The 23033-nt window shown below is 39.0% G+C and overlaps 1 protein-coding gene across 3 annotated transcripts in view; it reads right to left on the reverse strand.

Moving 5' to 3' along the window:
* LOC111841508 (protein kinase C-binding protein NELL1) overlaps positions 1–23033 on the reverse strand; it is a 214173-nt gene that overhangs the window by 21780 nt on the left and 169360 nt on the right. For all 3 annotated transcript variants that reach the window (XM_023807322.2, XM_023807314.2, XM_023807305.2), the window contains one exon: positions 15070–15165. In XM_023807322.2, the coding sequence (XP_023663090.2) occupies positions 15070–15165 (96 nt within the window). The remainder of the gene's footprint in view (positions 1–15069; positions 15166–23033) is intronic.

A 23033-nucleotide genomic window follows, 5' to 3' on the forward strand; every position in this document is an offset into this window, starting at 1 on the left:
ACTTGTTATTTTCTATGTGGTTCTTTATTTAAACTTTTGCCTGCTGTCCTGTTACAGACCCGCACAGGAGATCACTAAAAATAGATAAAAACACATTGACACTCTTTTTTTGGACAACATAACGATGAGGGTGGTGATTATGACATAATAATGATAATAATAATAATAATAATAAGAAGAAGAAGTTAATGTTGCAATATAAAACTACAACGTAGACTATGAAATAGCGCAAAAACAGCTCATTGTTTTAAGACCTGTATGAAATTTCAGTACATAACAGGGTTGTGCACTATTCAAGAAATCATATGAATAGTGTAGGTGGAGCTGTAACAATGCAGCTTAATATTTTAATATGAGTTGCATGGCATGTTAACATAAGTAGCATACACTGAATCCCCACCCTGTGTACCATGGTGAAAGGGCACTTAATACAGTCATTCAAGTAACCCTATCACAGCCCTATCCATCTGACAACCCACAGACACTCACAAGAAAAGCTACTACAGACTCCTCACAAATGCTAAAACACATAAACAGTTAAATATGCAAAAACAATAAATATTTTCCCATGGAAAAGGGCTTAGAGAGCCAGCATTTCATTAAACTAAAAAAATTACATAATTTTTATCTTACAATCATGCAAATATTAAGTACACTTTACTCACCAGTACATACAGCTCTTTAAAAAAATTGAGACCTCTCCATATTTTTTAAAAATCTGCATTGATAAATCCTGGTTCAATCATGGTTCTGCTGGCAGAAGGCTACACTGATTGCTTCCAGGCTCAAAATTTTAAGACTGCAGTACACAAGAACGATGTGAAATAGGAGACACTGTGAATGACAAAAAACCAGCCAGGTAGAGGGCATAAGCACCTTTCTAATGCCAGAGATGATCGTCAACTTATCCAACCATGCCACATCGATCAGAGGATGACATCAAGTGACCTTCAGAAGAATGGGAAACATTAAGTGGTGTGAAGTGCACTGCTAGGACAATTGATAACTGGCTTCAGAAGCAGGACAGAAGACCCATAAGGCAAGGAAGAAGCCCTTCATCAATGAGAAACAGAGAAGAGCCAGGTAGGAGTTTACAAAAAAATGTATATTTTACTCATTTTGAGTAAGTATGTCATGATTTCTTCATGTAAAGGCATTCTCCTATGATATTAAGTCATTCTATTATAGGGGTAGCCCTGGTTTCATGAAATTAAGTCAGTTATAAAGAAGACAGAAGCATACCCATAAATTGAGAAAAGTGTTAAACTAAAAATTTTGCTGTGGTCTCATAATTTTTTCCACAGCTGTACACAGAGCTCGCCACAATTATTGGCACCACTTGTAAAGATTTACAAAGATTCTTGGAAAAAATCTACCTTTAGGTGAAGTAGCTTCATCTCACACTGAAAAATGAGAAAAATCCAACCTTTCATTAAAATAAATGTATCTTATAGTGTGTGGCCAATTTAATTAAAATTCCAATTGATGAATTTAATGGAGCGCACTTCATAAATTATGAACAACCCTGGTAGGCTACATAAGTTGACCAATCAAACTTGCTATGCATTCCATCACATCCAATTGGGCCAGCAATGGCAGAGAATTGTGCAGCTCAGCCAAAGATGGTGTTTGAGACAGAGCCATCCAAGATGCAAAGTTTCTGGTCTAAATGCTCTCTACTTCTACACCACCAGTGGATTCTTGCAGTCCTACAGATGCACATGGCCTCAGCAAGGCTGCTGAGTCCAAATCTGTGCATGCATTGGTCACATTTCTATTGCAATGTGTGCACAAGTTCCAGCAGGAGGGAATGCCTTGTATAACATTAAAATTGGTTTTCGTGTCATTGCAGGCATCTTAGGTGCAGCGGATGGAACCCTCAACCCTATTCATATTTGCAGCCCCTTGACTCCTGTCTACACCATTCGAAAAGGGTTCTTGGCATTAGGCCAAGTGATGTCCAGGTGATATACAACCATCAAGGATAGTTTATAGACATTGTGGCCCGGTGGCCTGGGAGTACAATGTTTTTATCTGGTACAGCTTTGGAGTGTTTGGATGGTTCAGGATGGTGCATTTGCTGATGGCTGGTTATTGGGAGACATCAGGCATCCTCTTAGCAAATACCTGCTGACTCCAGTGTTGAATCCGCAAACCTTAGCTGAGGGGAGGTATCACACTGCACACACTGCTGTAGAGGGTGCTTTGGGCATGTGGAAGATGTGATTCTGATGCCTACAAAAGTTCTCGGAAGTTCTAACATTTTCCCCAGATGCTGCTGTGCTGTTATTGTTGTGTATGCTATGCTTCAGTAGTGATTTCATTCAAAAAAAATTTTGGCCACCTCCTAAATTAATTGTTTTGAAGCTTCTTTAGAGGCGTGTTACTTCCATTTTCTGTTGTTGCTTGCAACTGTTCTTTTTTACAAGGATGCAACATCACATTTTGAACCAATTTATGTATTTTCAACAAGTAGGTTGATTTGTCTTAATTTTGGTTGTTTTGGTGTGTTTTTATTGATTTGTAAATTAGTTAATTGAAATACTTGGGTTTGATGTTCCCACTATTGACAGTCTGTGCTTCACTTATGTGGAGGCTGTGGAGGAACCAACAAAGTATTTTAAGTTTGTTTGCTAATTCTGGAATGATGAAGGCTTTTGGGGAAACACAAATCTCACTTGTTCGTTACCCATGTCATTCGTTATCTTGTTCATTATTCAGCAAGATCAATCGTTATCAGGAAACTCACACTCGTCCGGCATTTTCCCCCACTATCTGATCCAAGTCACCACCAGCTGATCAGCTGACGGTTCAGCTGCTGCTTGCTTCACTCGAGTCTCCAAGACATGCAGTCACAGATCCGACAATAAGATTACAAAATCGATCACTGAGCTGTGGCCTAGGGTGCTCTGGTGCCAGGTGCACTTAGAACACCTATATATTTGAACATGGCGTTTGTTATGGACAAACTGTGGTTAGCACAGGCGGCCAGTAATAGAGCCCCACTCAGGTAATGATCAGGCTGGCTGTTCCTACCAATCACATCCCTCCGGGTTTCACTTTTCACAGCAGCGGGGGCATGGTGCAAGCGTAAAGAAGGCAACAACCCACTAGCAGCGGCAACAGAACACAAGGGGTTTATTGGCAAAATAAAGGAGAGAAACAGACACAGAGTAATACCTACACAACCACAGGCAAAGATTCACCGCAGGACTGAACACAGAAAGCAACCTAAATACACCAAACTGACCTGGACTAATGAAGACACAGGAGTGCAAGATTAACTAATCAACCAATAACAGGAAATACAAGGTAACAGGTGGAACTAATGAACAGAGCTAATTACAGAACAAGGGAACTTAACAGACAACTAGAAGAACTTAATTGGACACTAAGAACACAAAGCAAAACTAATCACAGAATCCAAAGATACACAGAAACTAGAAAACATCGATCTAACCCTCGGACTACAAGGCTAATTTCAGAAAACAAAACCATAACCTAAAACAAGGAGGGTAGACCATGGGAATTATGACAGGAAACCCAAAAATCAAAACTATACCATTGAGGACAAAAAAAGTCGAATATAAAACCCAAAAGGTGACGGTGGGATTTACCAGCCTCATACCTCATTGGTTCACATTCTCTGAACCACACACTCAGCCTAGTGAGCCACGCAGTGGTCTGGGACCAGTGAGAAACACACAAGGGTAAAAGATACAGCTACATAGAGGGGAAAAGGCAGAATGGCCAGCAACAGCTGCTGGACAGATGGGGAAGAGGAGAAGGGCAGGGTCAGAACGGGCACTGTCCATGACATCACTGTCATTACATCACTGTCCATAATATCACTGTCCATGACATCACTGTCCATGACATCACTGTCCATAACATCACTGTCCATGACATCACTGTCCATGACATCACTGTCCATGACATCACTGTCATAACATCACTGTCCATGACATCACTGTCCATGACATCACTGTCCATAATATCACTGTCATAACATCACTGTCCATAACATCACTGTCATTACATCACTGTCCATAACATCACTGTCATAATATCACTGTCCATAACATCACTGTCATAACATCACTGTCCATAACATCACTGTCATTACATCACTGTCCATAACATCACTGTCATAACCTCACTGTCCATAACATCACTGTCCATAACATCACTGTCCATAACATCACTGTCCATGACATCACTGTCCATGACATCACTGTCCATGACATCACTGTCATAACATCACTGTCCATAACATCACTGTCCATGACATCACTGTCCATGACATCACTGTCATAACATCACTGTCCATAACATCACTGTCATTACATCACTGTCCATAACATCACTGTCCATAACATCACTGTCATAATATCACTGTCCATAACATCACTGTCATAACATCACTGTCCATAACATCACTGTCATAACCTCACTGTCCATAACATCACTGTCCATAATATCACTGTCCATAACATCACTGTCATTACATCACTGTCCATAACATCACTGTCCATAACATCACTGTCATAACCTCACTGTCCATAACATCACTGTCCATAACATCACTGTCCATAACATCACTGTCATTACATCACTGTCCATAACATCACTGTCATTACATCACTGTCCATAACATCACTGTCCATAACATCACTGTCATAACCTCACTGTCCATAACATCACTGTCATTACATCACTGTCCATAACATCACTGTCATTACATCACTGTCCATAACATCACTGTCATAATATCACTGTCCATAACATCACTGTCATAACATCACTGTCCATAACATCACTGTCATAACCTCACTGTCCATAACATCACTGTCATAACATCACTGTCCATAACATCACTGTCATAATATCACTGTCCATAACATCACTGTCCATAACATCACTTCCATAACATCACTGTCCATAACATCACTGTCATTACAAGCGTTAGCAAGTCCCCCAGTAGAACAATGGAGTCTCCATAAATATTTATTTCAAGAATAATTTTTAAATTGGGGAAATTTTAAAGACGTGCACACCATTTTAGCTCGGATATTACACATTAATAAAACTGTTTGTTGGTGTAGTTCATGAAAAACATGCTACATATATGTTTCAGTTATTCTGTTCTTTTAATACCTACTTGTCTCACACACACTAGTTTGTACAATTTCTAGTACTGGATGGATTACCTGGAGAAATGAAAGTTAATAAATGTGTTTTTACCTGAATATATGAGAGACCCCTTGATGGATAATTCACACTTGGTGTCACACACAGCATTGTGTATTTGGCAATGATTTAAAATGAAATAAACCAAGTAACAATGATTCATCGCCTTTCCTCTCCATCTAATTCTCTGTGAGATGTGCAATGAAGTCTCATTGCTTACAACCAGGAAAGAATACTATTAGAGCCCTAATTTTAACACACGATAGAAGAATATTGATATAAATGGTATTGTCATTCTATATCTCGTTTTGGAAATATAGTGATTTACTATAAACATTTGATATACCACCCAGCCCAAATGGTCTGCCTCATTTCATTGTCCCCCAGAAACATCCATTGTGTTGTGGGTGGAATTGCAACATTGTTTCTGTTTTGTATGTTCTTTCAGAGTTTATAATTGTTTTCTGAATTTGCAGCGTGTTGCCACTTATCGGCCACTGTACCAATGGCTTCAGTGAGTTCCTTCATCATGTCATATCGATCATGATTTGGAAAGTGGGTCTCGTCAAATATAACCACTCAGGAACTGAGAACGTAGTACCATTTCCAACATTTGGACTGTTTTGATTACGACCTGCCCCACGCCTCATTAAAACCACTCACCACACCTGATCCCAGTCCTCCCTTTTTCTGTGTTGTCTGTCACATTTCTGTTTCAATCACACTGTCTCACACAAATAATTATTCTCATTCGCGTACCCTACCATTCTGTGTTACATTCACTGTCATTCTGTTCCTTATACAGTACATCATTATTTACATTCAGATGTACTGTTTATTTCTGTTACATATGCTGTTATTTGGTTTAAAATATTATATCTCATGCATATACTGTATTAGACCTTTGTTACACAAACACTGTTAACTTCATTTACATATACTATTATCCTCTGCTATGCAGAGGATATAAGTGCAAGCCTATACTGTGTATATAAGTAGATATAGTTCTCAGAGAACAGTGCTGACAGAGAAGAGTGTGACAGTATATAAAAGGGAGTATGATTGTGCTTGTAAGTGGGTATGGTAGTCTTTGTGTAAGAGTATAGTGGTGTATGTTTGAGATTATGATGTTGTGCATGAGACCAAGTATGAATTATCTCTCAAGGGGCCTCTCATGTGAATGCTTGACTGCAGAAGTGGCTGCAGACTCAATTTTTGCTCTCTGCCACCCTCTGTCTTGCAGTTCCAGTATTGCTGCCCTCTGTAGTGCAGTTGCAATTTTGTAATGATTTGTGTTCCGCCAAGGGGAAGGTTTTCAAATGTAGATTTTCATCCATATAGTGTTTTTCTGAAGTGGTAATAAGATCCATCAAATATGAAATGGAGTAAATACCATAATAATAGCAATCCTGATCAAAAGGATAAGCCTGTATTCCTTTTTTTCGCTATCACTAAGTGCCGTTGCTTCAATTTTGGTGCAATTTATGTCAATATTTGAAAAGGTCTAGATCTTCACCCATGCCTGCAAAGTTAGAAAAGATCGGAAAAATAATTTTTGTGTTATCATTCTGACAAGATCAAGTGTCTGAGCTGACCTTCTCTTTGCCATCACAATGAAGCACTGCTTCAGTTTTGGGGAGATCTGTCTCAAAATTTGCTCACTTAGAGGTTTCTCCCCTTCAATGTACAGTACCTCCAAAATTTGAAAAGATCCATACAATACTTTTAGAATTACTGTGTTCACAAGACCAAGTGTCTTCTACAGCTGTTGATTCCTTCCTTTGCTGCCACACAGTTGCTGTCTGCTGCACTGCCGTGCTACTAGCTGGTTAACATTAATAACACTGGTGTACAGTGATTTTGGTGCCAACGATGTCTGAACAGTATATTAAGTTTGTGGTGCTAATTAAGAATATAACTTCGGTTTTGCCAGATTGGCTCTAGTTTCTGAGATATTTAATAGTTAATTAATTAATTAACGCAACATGTTTGAAAAGCAATCGGAATTGCAAGAATATTGATATTTACTAGTTACAACTAGTAAGTAAACAGTCTCATACAAAAAAGAAATTAAAAATATCTAACAGTGACAGGAAAAAGTTATGTATGATTTGATTAATTAATACAATATTAATTAGTTATTAATTGTTAGTAATGTCAATGCTTCAAAAAAAAAGTATCGTGACTGGTTGAAAAAGACAACTAATGTCTATGAAGCGCGATGCGACCTTTGTAAAAAAGTCATCAAACTGGCAACAATGGGCTCTAAAGCCATTGACTCACATATCAGGTGAGAGAAGCACAGCGTTTTGTCGACAGTCGGACAACAACTGTCCCCATTCAATTGTCTGCCAGTCCTGCAAGTACAACCTCTACAGATAGGCCTACACCTGCTTTGGTAGTGTCTCCGGATCCCATGACAAGCAATGCCTTCAGTACATTCTCCTCAACCGACACACTGAAAGCAGAAGGGCTATGGGCTTTGCAAACGGTTAGCCGACATCACTCCTATACGTCCAAAGATGACATTCACACTGTGGTGAGCAATTTGCTGGGACACAGTTAGTAATTGTAGGGAGTTGTGGCCTACATACCCTTCACAGCTCATTCAAGACTGGTTTTGAAGTGTGGATGGTGGAGACAGTGCTCAAAGATAATCCATGAACATAATGCATTCCCCCCCAATTCTTTTCCACTCTGCACCAGCCAGAAGAGAGGACTTCACAGCTGCAACATCATTCTCAAGATTCCCTCTACCTTTCTGTGGCCATCGGTGGCTCGAAAATCTGCCAGCTGTCGAACAAGCATTGGAAGTCTGGCCCTCTATTGTGAAATATGTGGACCTGGTGAAGTCATAAATAGGTAAAAAAAAAAAACCCAGGGACATTTTCTTTTCACTGCATTTGTGAAGCCTGAATGGATCCCCTTCTTCTGGCCAAACTACATTTTTTCATGGCCCTATCACAAGCATTTCAACCATTTCTGGCTAAAAACCAGACAGGTGTTCCCATGATGCCCTTCCTTTGGAAGGACTTGGCAGGTTTGATCTGGGTAAATATTCACCACCACAGTAACAACAGCAATAAACGAACATGCAAACAAGCACATGTGAACTTAATTCTAATTTTATTTTCAGACTCTCCTTCAATGCTTCACCATTCATTTCATTACCTAAGCCACTGTTAAAGAGTCAAAAGACAGACCAAAAGCTATTGCATTTGTTATCATACACAAGTCGCATTGGGGGAATGCATTATTTTCATGGATTATCTCAAAAACTAGAACCAATTCAGCAAAAGTAATGGGATTTTTGAATTCAGCACCCTCAAAATACCCTAAATCCATTCAAAAAAACCTTGGAACCTGAAAAAAAAATTGTAGACCTGTGTAATCTGCTGTGTAAGTATGCCAGCACCCTTTCTGATATCCTTGACTGCTTCAGTATTGCACAAAAGGTCATACAATTGACCTTGTCTTTAGAACTGGGGTGAAGATAACTAGTGTTGTAGGCACTCTAACTGGTACTTGACCACGAGCTGTTGGCATTTGGCATTAATTGCACTATACAATATGCTAGCAGGAAGCTCACTATCTAATTCAGGACTCGCACCAGTCTCAGCCTACTAGCTGACTCATTAAACAAGATACCTGAGTGTGCTACAACTGAGCAATACAATCACTACATTAGTTCAATTATTGATGAGGTTGCTCTCATTAAAGAGTGTGTTGTGAGGTTTGTTAATTCTTCTCAGTTTACCAATAGACTTTGTACTCTTAAAGCAAAAGGTCACAAACTTTAACCTTACAAATGACAATAGTCAAGTACATCCATCATCTCACATACGCAATCTTGGGATCCTGCTGATCAGCAACTTACCTTTCACACCCATATTAAAACTATAACCAAAATATCTCTTTCCCACCTCTGAATTATTGCTAGATTCAAGTAATTTCTGTTACTACCTGATTCTGAATGACTGTTCAATGCCTTCATAACATATCGACTGGAGAACTTTAATGCCTTTTTTCTACCGTCCAAATCCTTAAACAAACTACAATATGTTCAAAATAGTGCTGCCTGCATCCACACACTCCTCTTCGTCCACATATCTATCATGTACTCGCTGAACTTCACTGACTCCATGTCATGCCATACTGGTTTTAAAATACATTTACATGCAAAGCTGTTCGTGGTTAGGTTTGGGCATCGTTTTGCTAAAACGATATTTTTTAAACGATGCATGTGTCAAAACAGTGCCTAAACGTTACCTAAAAAAATTAGTTAATAAAGCACCAAACGAAGGTCAACAACATTGAAGAACTGCATATTTTATTTCCAAGGCAAATTTTTATTTCAAATGGATCAATTGGCCTATACTGTACTAACACCTTAAATATATTAATAAATACAAAACACTTCACAAATTTACATGACATGCCAGTGTCAGATATGGAGGGATTATTTAGACTTTTTAAAATAAATAATGTGTGCATTAATAAATAAATATATTGCGAAATGTGGCAATAGTCTGAATAATCTCTCCATAGTAGGAATCCTTTTGAGTGAAATACAACTAGACTTTAGACCAGCGGTGGGCAATCTTATCCGCAAAGGGCCGGTGTGTATGTCGGTTTTTGGAATAACCTTTAGGTCAGTTGTTCAAACCCAGGTGTGAGGCCTCTTCAACCAATCAGTCTTCTAAGTAGTAATCTAATTAGGGAGTTACAGCGAAATCCCACATACACAACAGCCCTTTCTCGATAAGATTGCCCATCCCTGCTTTAGACTGTTCATCTTTATGGATTTTAACTGAGTCTATGATGGTTACTAGCTAACGGCAGGCATCTGCTGACATCAAAGCAAATGGAATGTTAACTAGTGATGGCATGTGAGGTGCAGTGATGCTTCTGTTGCCAGAGAAACAGAGAGCAAATATTTTAATCGATGCAAGTGACACCAAAACACTGAAATATGTGATGCAATGTAGTCCAGTACATACCGATTGTATAAGAACTGGTGAAATATTGGCACTGGGGTTTGGTAACCAATTCTATTTATGGTACAGCCCCTCCCTATCTTTGTGACCTCATAATAATGTCATAATGTCATAATAATGGGCAGCGTGTGGCTCAGTGGGCTAAGCTGTGTGCCTGTAATCACAAGGTCGCCAGTTCAAGCCCAGCCTCAGCATGTCTGCGGGTCCTTGAGCAAGACCCTCAATCCCCAGCTCCCTGGGTGTCCCAACAGGTAGCTGCCCTTCGTGGACAGCTTGCTCTACAAAGAGCAAGTTGAGGGAGGCGTAAAAACAATTTCCCCACGGGGATCAATAAAGTACCTATTATTATTATTATTATATCAGCTAACTGCATGCTGCATCAACAACCACGCAGTAAACTATATGGATGCCAAAACTTTTGCAGATGTCACTGTTGTTTTGGCTTCAACATCTATTTTATTTAAGTATCCGTCTTATTTTTAATAAATAATGTGTACAAATAGGATTCTAACTTATGATGTAGAAAAGGTAGATTTCTGTTTAGAATTATGCAACAAAAATACAAGAATAACCCTGTTACTAATTCATCCATAAAACCATTTTCTGTACCCGCTGGTCCTATGCAGGATGGCAGGGGTCTGAAGCCTATCCCAAAAGCTATGGGCGCAAGGCAGGGAACAACTTAGGGTGGGTTCCCAGTCCATCACAGCATTCCTAGACCATGTGCCCAAAAGCTGTGCAGACCCTTTTTGAGGGATGTGCAGACTAATGATGTGCATCTCCATCACTGAGGTGATGTGATACACATCTCGATGCATCGCCAATGATTCACTACATTAAAGACACATATGAAGCCACTTCTATTGTGATACAATACAATTCACTACTATTGCGATGCAGTGCGATTCGACATGATACGATGCATCGCTGGACATGCCTCCAACTCCTTGAGATTTGCAGAGAACTGGCCACAAAAAATTGGTCAAAAATTATTGGTGACATTGGTGCCACTTTACAATAAGGCTACCCATATAAAGAGTTTATGAATAGTTTATAATGTGGTTATTCATAAGGTTGTAACACTTTGTAAATTATTAATAGACCATTTTAAACAAGTTATGACAGTTTTCTTTTTATTAATGAGTTACTACCATTTACAAGTGGCAACAGGGAGCCTTATTGTAAACATATGAACATTCATATCGTCATCAGTGTATAATATCGTGCTAAACATTTGTTTTCTTACATAATAGTTATAATACACTATTTATACAAATTCCATCAAGGTATGAGTCAGTTGCTGGCACCCTTGCCATTATACCTGTTGCCAGCAGCTTTCATAACTGACTGTCGTTATTATAAATTTATCACGCTGATTTAAACTCTTGGTGTGTAAACCTTGTAGTTGCCCGCAGGCATCTTACGTTAGCAAGATAAGTTTGGTGATAATTCATGCAGCTAGCGAATTATTTACATAAAAACCTACTAGTTGGGGTTGCAATAAGTTATCGGATTGACCAGTAAACGACAAGAAACATAAATAATACAATCAACAAAAATCTGCTGCCAAGTCAATCAGTACTTGTACTGATCGCTTGCTCCATTTAGATCGCGGTTCCCGAAGAGAACTCTATCGGCAATCTATGGCTCATATCCTGCTAGTCCCGGATGTAGAGGGTTGAATTTCGGATCTTTTTTAAGCCACTGAAATTGTGGCAGCGTATTTGAAACAGCGAAAATAACGGGACTGAATATTGTAAAGCAGAAATAAGAGGACTGAATGTTACTGCTTGAATAATAAAGATGCGAATAAAACACATGGAATATTTTCAACTGAATTTGTTCTTTTGAAATTTATTTTGAGGCGAAATTAAATGAACTGAATTCATGTGGTTGAATTATAAACATGCACTTTAAAATACGTATCTTTTGGAACTGAATTTTGGAAGCCGAATATTTTTGTACTGAATATTTAAGCAATGAAATTACGATTGAAATGTTTTCAGTTGAAATGTTCAATGTTTAAATGTATGCACATATTAAATTACAGTCCTCAAAAATTCAAACCGTCATTAATGCAATGCGTTTTTATTCGATAGTGTAATTCAACGTGTTTTTTTTTCATCAGCGACTTATGTTATTAATTTACTTCCATATTTAACTCACTATTCTACATTAACAGATCGGATTTTGCCAATGCAAAGATTTTAGAAACAATGCATCCTGAGTTAATCTCAAATTGTACACACTTTTTTTAATTGGGCCAGTCGCATCAATGAACTTTTATGTCGGTGCACCTATGCAAATTGGTGAATCTATGCAAACAGGTTGTTAGCTGAAAAAAGAGGTGCAAGAAGGAAGTGCAGAGCATTCCTGCAGAAAGCAGGTGAGAAATGTCGTGGGTTGTGAGGACTGGACAAATAGGGAAAAAATAAAAATACAGTCCCATATAACAGTATCTTTGTCAGAACGCATTACACATGATTTTTGGTCCAATAAATGTATTAAACCCTTTTAATTTAATGCTATGAGGATGAGTAACTTCAGGGCATCGGGTGAAACTAGATGCCAAATGTCAGAACGACAGCAATGTATCCCCCTGACCTTATTTGTAAAAGTATTACAGTATGCCAGATCTGTGCCTGTAGCTGTGGGGGAGGGGTGTTCTCCCATGATAAGTTTCACTAATTTACAGATTAGCCAAGTAGTTGGGGAAGGGGGGGTTACATGCGGTGAATTTCATTGACTGCCAATAAAATTTACTGATGGAGTGGCAGTGAAAGAAAAATCAGTTTGAGAGCCACTGACCTATGAAATGCTTGACCAGGTGCTTGACACCCATACAGCGTGTGTCTGCCACGTTTGAAAAATACTTTTTGAGTTATGTTCACAAGGTCACCCTTCCCTTTGCTGCCACTAAGCAGCATTGCTTTGCAAAATTTAACCAATACCACATCTTCACCCATACAATGTATGAACAAAATTTCCATCAAATAATTTTTGAGTTATTATGTTAATGAGAAAGTGTCCTTGCATGCACATATTTTTTGATCTTCTAAGATTTTCATTGTCTCAATTTTCAGCATGGACTGTATCTGTGGGTCACAAAGTTATACTGTGCCACTAATATACAAACAGGAAATGTTTGCCAGGATTCTACTCGACAGCTGTAGTCTTTTCAAATGAAGTCTGATGAAGCATTCCGTTAAAATGGCCCCACTTCAATGTAATCAGGCACAGAGAAATGGAGCCAGATGACCATTTACTACTGTTTGTTATGACTCCCTATCATCTCAATATAACTTACTGGAAAAAAAGAAAAAAACAAGCAATTCAAAGTAAGTACCCAGTTCATTTAAATGTTTTGTACAGTAGTCAGGAAAAATCCAAGGAAGTACATAACCACTGGAATTGAAGTGGAAATCCCTTCTCAGTGTTTGACTGTGAAACTTAGAACTGTGCACGCGGCAACCTTGAGATTTTAGTCAAAGGAAGTTTCCATGACAACTAGGTCTTTTTCCAAAGGCAGCATTAGCTGCTAATTTTCAAAGCCAAGCCACACTCCTTAAGGTGTGACAAAGTGCTGAAAGATATTATTTGCGTTTGCCATTGCACTTTGGGCAGTGGGCAGATACTGTTACCGCCTGGGCTGGAAGCCAGGCAGTTTTAAAGATAAAATTTAAAGGGTAAGAGGATGCCTCCAGTCACAGCGGCAAAGGAAAGGTAATTAACTTTGATTTTATTCTTGTTTTCTTTTAATGTAAATGAATAAACTGTGGACTTTACCCTTCATCCTCAAAACAAACCTGACAAAGAAGAAAAATGAACATCCAGAATTCTTTAAGTCTGGACACTTATTTTACTGGAAGAATCAGTATTGCTTATGTACAGTAACGGTAGAATAAAGACCCATCACATTCACAATCATTCCTATTCTGTCATCTCTCCCCAGGTTCCATTCCTTCCCTCTGCTGATTTATGTAATCTTTAAGAAGTAAAAGATGCATAAGAAGATCCAGCAATCTGTCATAAATTTATTCCCAGAGATCCAGTAGTCAATAAAATGTAAACAAGCATGAATGTGGCAATCACCTTGACTTTTTGCATAATACAGGATATTTTCTCTGAAATGACACCCTGCACTATATTTGGCTGTCTGCAAATTAAGGTTCAAGAATTGTATCTGGATATACAGCTAGATGAAACCATCAGTAGAAAGAATGTATACTAATCAAAAAATGTACTAAGGCACTACATCCTAATTTATAACACCAGGGATTGCTCTCATAGAGCTTTAGTGTTGAACAGAAACAACTCAGATCAGCTTAACAATTCCTTCTTTTTAACAGCACATAAATAACTCCTGATGGCTATTCCATTAGAGGCACATGGGAGGAATTTTATCATTACTGTACTGTGACAGTCATCGGTTTCCATGACAGCAATGAGACGGAGTCCAGTTAACCTCTGCCTGGGCCACTATGACCAGCAGCAGGATCGTTTATTCATTAGCACTAAATCAGAATAACCTTCTCTGGCACACTTTAGTAGAAAACTGTGGTAGGAGATAAGCAGTTGTGTCATTTCATTCAGGAGAATTAACATATATCACAGATGATATCTCATTTGCTAAAATAAAATAAAGACCCATTTCCCCTTCTTTTCAGGTATCATAAATAGTTAGGTTTAAATAAGGCTAAAATAATCTAATTTAAAGGAAGAGTTCAGGAAGAAATGTGAGAAACTCGTGTAAGTGCTATGTCACCTTAGACCTTGCAGCACTTGGACAGATGAGGCATTGCTTAGTGTACATACTGTATACGGATAAAGAGCCATGGAGTCCTGCAGATTACAGTACAGGCTGATGGATGGAGAGCCTCACCTTTCTCGCAGTGTCGTCCAGTAAAGCCAGGAGGACAAAGGCAGGTGTTAGGTGACACACAGGTCCCCCCGCTGCGGCAGCCTTCCTTACAGAATGCTGTGGGCGGAAGAGAGGAAACATAAGCACCAATAATATTTATTTACTCAGTAATCTTCTGAAAAGACTGGAAAAGAATAAATGAAAAACAGAAGCTCTGCTGTCATATCAGCTTGCATCTGAAATAAAAAAAAAAATGCAGTACATTGACATTGGCATGTTTTGCAAATCTCTTTATCCTCTATTGCTTTGATTCTCTGACTAGTTGCCTTACATTGGTCACTTTGTTGCATATGCATTAATTGTTCAATTGTCATAGGCAGAGTATCAAACAAACAGGAAAATCCCAGATTCTTGTTACACATCCAGTTACAGATCACATCTATCACAGAATATGCCAGATCAGAGTGGCACAATAATGAAAGTCTTTAGGCACTGTTGTGAGTGACATAATTTTATAAATATTATTCAGCAGGCCCTTGAAAAGCACCAAACAAACAAATGAAAAAGTAGATAAACTGTAAGCTGTAATACCAAAATCCATTACTGAGTAATTTGACCAGTTCCCATATCTGACAGCCTATATAAAGCGCTAATCAGGAGACTGACCAGTTCTGCACTGATAACACGAGGACTTTGAAAGTAATTACAGCTATATCGCTTGAATTAACCTATTTTTTTCCATCCATCCATCCATTGTCCAACCCGCTTATCCTACTGGGTCACGGGGGGTCTGGAGCCTATCCTGGAAGCAATGGGCACGAGGCAGGGAACAACCCTGGATGGGGGGCCAGCCCATCGCAGGGCACACTCACACACCATTCACACCTAAGGGCAAATTAGCAACGCCAATTAGCCTCAGCATGTCTTTGGAGGGAAACTGGAGTACCAGGAGGAAACCCCACGACGACACGGGGAGAACAACAGTGCTAACCACTGCACCACCATGCCGCCCCCTAACCTATTTTTATGATTATCATTTTACGTCCATCACTGCAAACCTTGGCTTGTTGCATTAATGATATTAGTTAAGTCTAGCATTCCACCTGCAGTTTGGTTTTCCATTCATCCATCCATCCATTTTCTAAACCTTCCCAGCATATAAACATAGGTCAGGGGCTTTTGTGCAGACTCCAAATTACCTGAGTCATCCTGTGGTAGAAGGTACAGAGGTGTCTGGGAAACATCACACGAAGGATGGTACCTAGGGACTAATCTAGAAAATCTACTATGACGCCTGGCAGTTAAGCTTAGAGTTCACCTGCCTCTTCCATTAAGATTTAACTCCATTCATTTGATTGCTGTCTAGCAGTCAGCAGCAAGGTTTATTATGATATATATTAGTGACCATCTCCTGAGGATGATTCATATTCAACATGAGAGACTTGCAGACTTGGTGGTACATCTTTACATCTTTGTATAGCTATGCAAAGTTATACATAAAATACATATATATTTAAAGAAAATTAAAATTGGAATACATTTAGTTACTGATCTTTTTTTTTCTTTTTCATATAGTCAAGATTAAAGGTAATTGACAGTACTATCAAAAGTGTCCAAATCAGACCTTGCCAGAGTTCATCTCCACTTCCTTCAATGTTAACCTTTTTATTTTTAATTTCAGAAAATGCATTAAAAGATTCAAAGTGAATTGTTTAGTAAAAGGTCAGTTTTGTACTAAAAATCATGTTTTTTCATCAGCTCGAAAATTAATTTACATTAGTAGCGCTGACCTCACACTCATTTCTTGATGGATGAGATATTCCTACGTGATTTCTGCCACATGTTTTTGTATTTTGACTTGTTTCACTTACTGTATTGCTGCTTGAGGTAAAACTTGTGTAAGAAGCAATCCGTGAATAACTTGATATTTTAATGCATCTTCACAGGGACATTACAAATGAATAAGCAAGAATATTATTTATAGTGATAAGCCTTTTTGATGCATTTTTAAATTTCATTTACCTGTTATGTTTAAAAAAAATTACCTATTTAACCACATGATATGTACAATACCCACATCAAATAAAAATTACTTTTTGATCACATATTTTATTGCTTTAAAGAGGTAAAACAACATAATGACAAATAAACATATTGACCCCCCCCCATCTTCTGAATGTCATTTTATAAGCATAACTGGTCAATGTGTGCCTGAGTGCAAGCAACAATTACATTACTTATGCTGTACATATAAAAGCAGTCCGTGACAGGGTGCTATCACACTGTTGTGTTGTTAAAAGGTGTGACCCCCTCCATATTTCCCCTGCTTTGTGTTTCTGTGAGCAGGATTCATTCATGATTGTTTGTTGTGCTGCATCCCTTAAAGGATGGGGAATGACCACACTGATGTATGTAAAACCCCACAGGGGCTGCAGTCAGATGTTCCAGGAATTTAACAGTTTATAAGAGAGAAAACCCATAGAAAAAACAATGGCAGTTCAAAATAAGACATAAAAAAAAGTTAAACAGAAGTTTTGTACTGTGAAATTTTTCTCAAATTAACAGTTGCTGAAAAATTCTGGTCAATGTAAACAATACTTTAATGTTATGTAGGGTTATGCAGATAATAGCTGAATGAAGCAGTTTATGGATATTGCCCATGATCATACAGTACATGCTGCTTTGGAAGACCCAAAATACGTACTCGATGTAGTAATAGCTGAAAATAGCCTGACTAGTCAGTAACCTCTAGCATCCGGAGGATATTTGTGGCAGTGGGACGAAGGTGAGCGAGGCTGCAGCAGAGGGTGACAGCTGTGTGAATGAGCAGCCCTCTCATTAAGGTGTCTGTGCTCCCAGAAGCCCCCGTTCAGCCTGCAACTAGGTCGACTGGTCAAATTCGGGTGTCATATCACTTCACCACCGAAAACAACGACCGTACCAAATATAACTGAGCCGCCTTTCAGTCAGGAAAGTAATCCAGCGTCCAGTTAGACTGGTTTCTTCTCTGAGCAGAAAACAGAGCAATAACCATGCATGACTTGATCAAGGTCGACATAAATCATACTAAATTGCAATACTTGTCAACATACTCCACATCAGAGGTATCAGACCTCAATTAAAGTTTTCCTCTACATAGGTTGCATACAAAAGTTCATTTAAGGAGAAATATTTTAAGGATCATTATTTTAGTCAAGTGTCTCTGCGGGGTGCTGTGGGAGCTTTAAGTTAAAACAACTTACCAGTTACCCAGTTCAGAACTTCCTATTGAAATTCAGCTGGACATGCTTGTTCTTGCATATTGTACTAATAAAAAACCATTGAGAATATTTCTTTATGGGGGCAAAATGTGAAAATGCAGAAAATTCAGCACCTTGCTATATAAACCACAAAACATAAAATATAGCACAATGCTTCTTAGACTGCTCCAGGACAAAAAGTTGGCAATATACTAATCGTATTTTACCTTTTACAGTTTTTAATAAAAAAGGAAAGGTCTTTATAAGACCTTGAACAACATTCAAAAGATAGTCAACTGTGCCACACCTGTAAATTTCCAAATGTTATGAACATTCAAACCCTTGGAAGAAAAGCAGGGCATCATTATTCCACAACAACTGGTTCTGTAGCCACTAAAAATATCAGTGGTCTTTGCTATTAAACTCCAAGAGTTTAATTTATGTTATACATCATGTTCTGCTTATTAAATAAGGAAATTACAGATTTACCAAGCCAACTCAAGCAGGAGAGACACATAAAAATGATTCCACCCCTTATGAGCAACTCAAATTCACCAGGCTTGTTCTTCCAGGCACATCATTAGCATTGATATCAGGTATTTCTTTCTGCTGATATCTGTGCAATTGGTATGAGTTAATTTTATAAGAACTGAAAATGTATGTGTCCTTACTAAGTTGAGGTCTAAGTCAAGCTTACATTCCTGCTGTCATTGGCATGGTATGTCATGCTAAAGACTGAGGAAATGTACAGAAGTAAAGCATGATATAATTTGGAGCAAATACCTTCAGAATTCTGGGTTGAATAGGAAAGAATACATTCACTCCATTTAAATGAAAAAAGTATTAAATTCTTTAGTTGTATTAACTTTTCTAAATTGTATCAAAGGCCACAGGATTAATCGCTCCATAAGTCAAAGTCAAAATAACACTGATTGACAAAAGTGTTGTACAGGATCACCAAAAAGAAAGGAGAAAAAAAATGAAAAAGGAGTGTAAGAGAAGATAAAAGTCTGCATTCAACCAAGCTGCCACTTCTCTTTGAGGAATCTCATTCATTTGTACTGCTTCAAGTTGACTTTTCTATCCTTTGACTTTGTTAAAGAAAGCGAGAACACTGAGAATTTCCCCCTGCCTGAAAAGCACAGATGGCACGCTTTGTAGAATGTTAATTTCAGGTGGTGTATATAGCACCTCATACATTATGAGCAACAGCAGTTACAAGTTATATACTAAATATACATTTAGAATTATTTGTTCTCCAGCCATGATACTTCACTTCACAAGATTTTTCATTTTACCCCACTGCATTAACATTGGAAAAAATGTGTATATTTAAATCAAACGGTGAACTTCAATGAATACTTCTGAGTTGCCAGGACAGCATGGATAGAAGGTGGTAGAAAACTGTAGGAATTGCTGACCCTGTAACCACAAGACCACTTCTAATCGGTACGATCTGATGAAAGTAGCTTGCTACTGTAGACATTCTAGAGAATTAAAGGAGAACTCAAAAATGTATTCATTTTCCAGCATTTTGTAATTATTACTGAAACGTAAACGTACCCTTGAGTATGCTTGTTGTGTTTTTATAGCTAATCTAGCGTTTTTTGTCATGGTTTCTCACAATGTGATTCACAGTCATAAGTTGTGTTTCCCAGAGAGTAGTTTTGCATTATTTAGACCTGATTACTTTTCCATAAATCCAAGGATTTGTGGGGAACCAATGATTAAATTAAGACCAAGGGAAGAATTATTGCTGTTTTAAAACATATGTAAAAATAAAGGAATGTTGAAGTGGTAAGCTGACGAAAGACAAATTCCAGTAAGCCTTCCTGTTTATCCTCTACGTGTCAGACATCCAGTACAGCATCAGTTCTTGCCATCTGCAGAAGTTCTCAGGTATCTTCCTCATTGCAGCAGTGAGACTTGACATCAGCAATGGAGATGAGTCAGAGTACAGAGGACTAGTAAAGGACTTTGTCTTGTGGTGCAGGGAGAACAAAATGGGCTTGTGGTGGCCTTCCAGCATAACAGGGAGCCCCTGAGACCAGTCACCATCCAGAGGGAGGAAGCGGAGGTGGTGCAGGGCTACAGGTACCTGGGGGGGGGGGGGGTCAACTGAACAGCATTCTGGACTGGGAAAACAAAACAGCAGCGCTGTACACCAAAGACCAGAGCAGACCAGTTCTGAGGAGGCTAAGGTCTTTTAATGTGTGTAGCCAACTGCAATATAAGTATTATTAGGCCGTAGTGGCCAGTGTGCTTTTCTATGCTATGGTCTGCTGGGAAAGTGCCATCAGTTCAGGCGATACCAAACGACTGAACAAACTCATCAGGAATGCCAGCTCCATCACAGGACGGATCCTGGATCCACTGGAGGCAGAGGCAGAGAAGAAGATTTGGCAAAAATACAATATTATGAACAATTATGCTCATCTGCTTCGGGGGGCATTATCCTGGGGCCCATTTAGCCACCATGCAGTGCTAAAAACACTACTGGGGATCATTCCTGCCTGCTGCCATCAGAAACCAAAACACCTCTGACAGACCACTGCCCACCCACAATCATAACACATTAAGAAGCCTTCCATCTTGTACAGTAAAAGTCTGGTGTTATCTATTTGGTAATGGCATAAATGATATTGGTCATTTATTATTTTTATCTTCATATATTTATTTCTGTAGTATAACAATATTCTGTTTTTTAATTATATTAATTTATGTTTGTCTGTGTTCTTGCTGCTGTATGCACTAGAATTTCCCACTCGGATCAATAAAATTCATCTTAATCTTAATCTTAGATTGAATTTAAAAAGTCAACTGGCAAAGCAGAAAAAAATTAGACACTTACACATCCTATAGAAATCAAGAAAGATGTAACACCTCTATTCAATGATGAATTTAACACTATTTCATTTGGATATGCAGGGCATTGTGCTGGAACTGACAGCATATATTTAAAAAGCAGCTCCCCATTAAGTGCTGATGAGCCATGTTTGACTATTGATAAGTAGCAGGCCTTGAGTTCAGACTTCTTGCTGATTAGTTACGGCATTGTAGCGAAATGAAATATATTAAATTAGTCACTGAGAGCTGGCTATTGAATGGCACTCCTGCTGTTTACTTTGCTTTTAATTACTGTATTGCACCATAAGGTGCTTAGCTGTGCCTTATATATGCATATACACTGATCAGCCGTAACATTAAACCGACCTGTCTGATATATTGTAGGTCCCCCCCCCCCGACCTGTCTAGGAACGGACTCCTCAAGACCTCTGATGGTGTCCTGTGGTTTCTGGCACCAAGGTGTTAGCAGCAGATTCTTCCTGTAAATTCTGAGGTGGGGCCTGCATGGATCGGACTTGTTTGACCAGCACATCCCACAGATGCTTGACGGGATTGATATCTGGGGAATTTTGAGGCCAAGTCAACATCTTGAACTCTTTTTCATGCTTCTCAAACCATTCCTAAACAATTTTTTGCAGCGTGGCAGTGTGCATTATCCTGCTGAAAGAGGCCACTGCCATCAGGGAACACTGTTGACCTGAAGGTCTGCAATAATGTCCAGGTAGGTTGTACATGTCAAAATAACATTTACTTGTATGTCAGGACCAAAGATTTCCCAGCAGATCATTGCCTAGAGCATCACACTGCCTCCACCGGCTTGCCTTCTTCCCATAGTGTGTCCTGGTGTCAACTCTTTCCCAGGTAAACGATGCACACGCTTGGGTCCATCCACACGAGGTAATAGAAAATGTGACATGTCTTTCATTGCTCCAGTTCTGACACTCACATGCCCACTGTATAGTTGGTACCTTTGGCGGTGGACACGGGTCAGCATGGGTCCTCTGACCCATCTGTGGCTACGCAGCAAGTTGTGATCCACTGTGTGTTCTGACACCTTTTTAATCATAGCCAGCTACAGTAACTCTCCTGTGGGATCGGACCAGACGGGCTAGCCTTCACTGCCCTCATGCAGCAGTGAGCCTTGAGTGCCCATAACCCCTTTGCCAGTTCACCAGTTGGCCTTCCTTGGACCACTTTAAATTGGTACAGGCCACTGCATACCAAGGACACCCTACAAGACCTGACGTTTTGAGGATGCTCTGACCCAGTCATGTAGCCATCACAATCTGGGCCTCGTCGAAGTCACTCAGATCCTTATGCTTGCTGATTCTTCTTGCATCCAACATATCAACTTCGAGAACTGACATTTCACTTGCCTAACATATCATGGCATCCATGATAGGTGACCTTGTAATGAGATAATCAATGTTATTCACTTCACCATGAATTTTTTTCACTATACTGTAACTGCAAATAGTATTTATACCAGCCTAGGTATAATCCAGAACAATAAAATACCATTTCTACCAAAAGTATACTTTGGAGACATCGAGCTGCCTCTCTATTAGTTGCTGGGGATATAAGCTGGCAAAAAACTGAGATGTAAAGCTGGAAATACGACTTCCTAATTGCAGTGGAAGGAAAATTAAGATTCATGCCACAGGCTGCAGAACAGCACATGACTTTGCATACAGCTCCTGAGAATTAAGGCTAAAATGATGTGCTGAGAGCTGGCCTCAATTGTGACAGAACGGTAAAGGGTTTAACAGGGAATAAATGCACAGCTTTAAGAAACCAGTATAAAGAGAGAAAACAGGCTCCCGAGGACATACATGGCACAAAGGGATTAAATATACAAACATGGAAATGCTTGGAATTGACATATAGAAGTGAGAAATG

This window comes from Paramormyrops kingsleyae, chromosome 11 (genome assembly GCF_048594095.1).
Source record: "Paramormyrops kingsleyae isolate MSU_618 chromosome 11, PKINGS_0.4, whole genome shotgun sequence".
In the NCBI taxonomy this organism is placed as follows: Eukaryota; Metazoa; Chordata; class Actinopteri; order Osteoglossiformes; family Mormyridae; genus Paramormyrops; species Paramormyrops kingsleyae.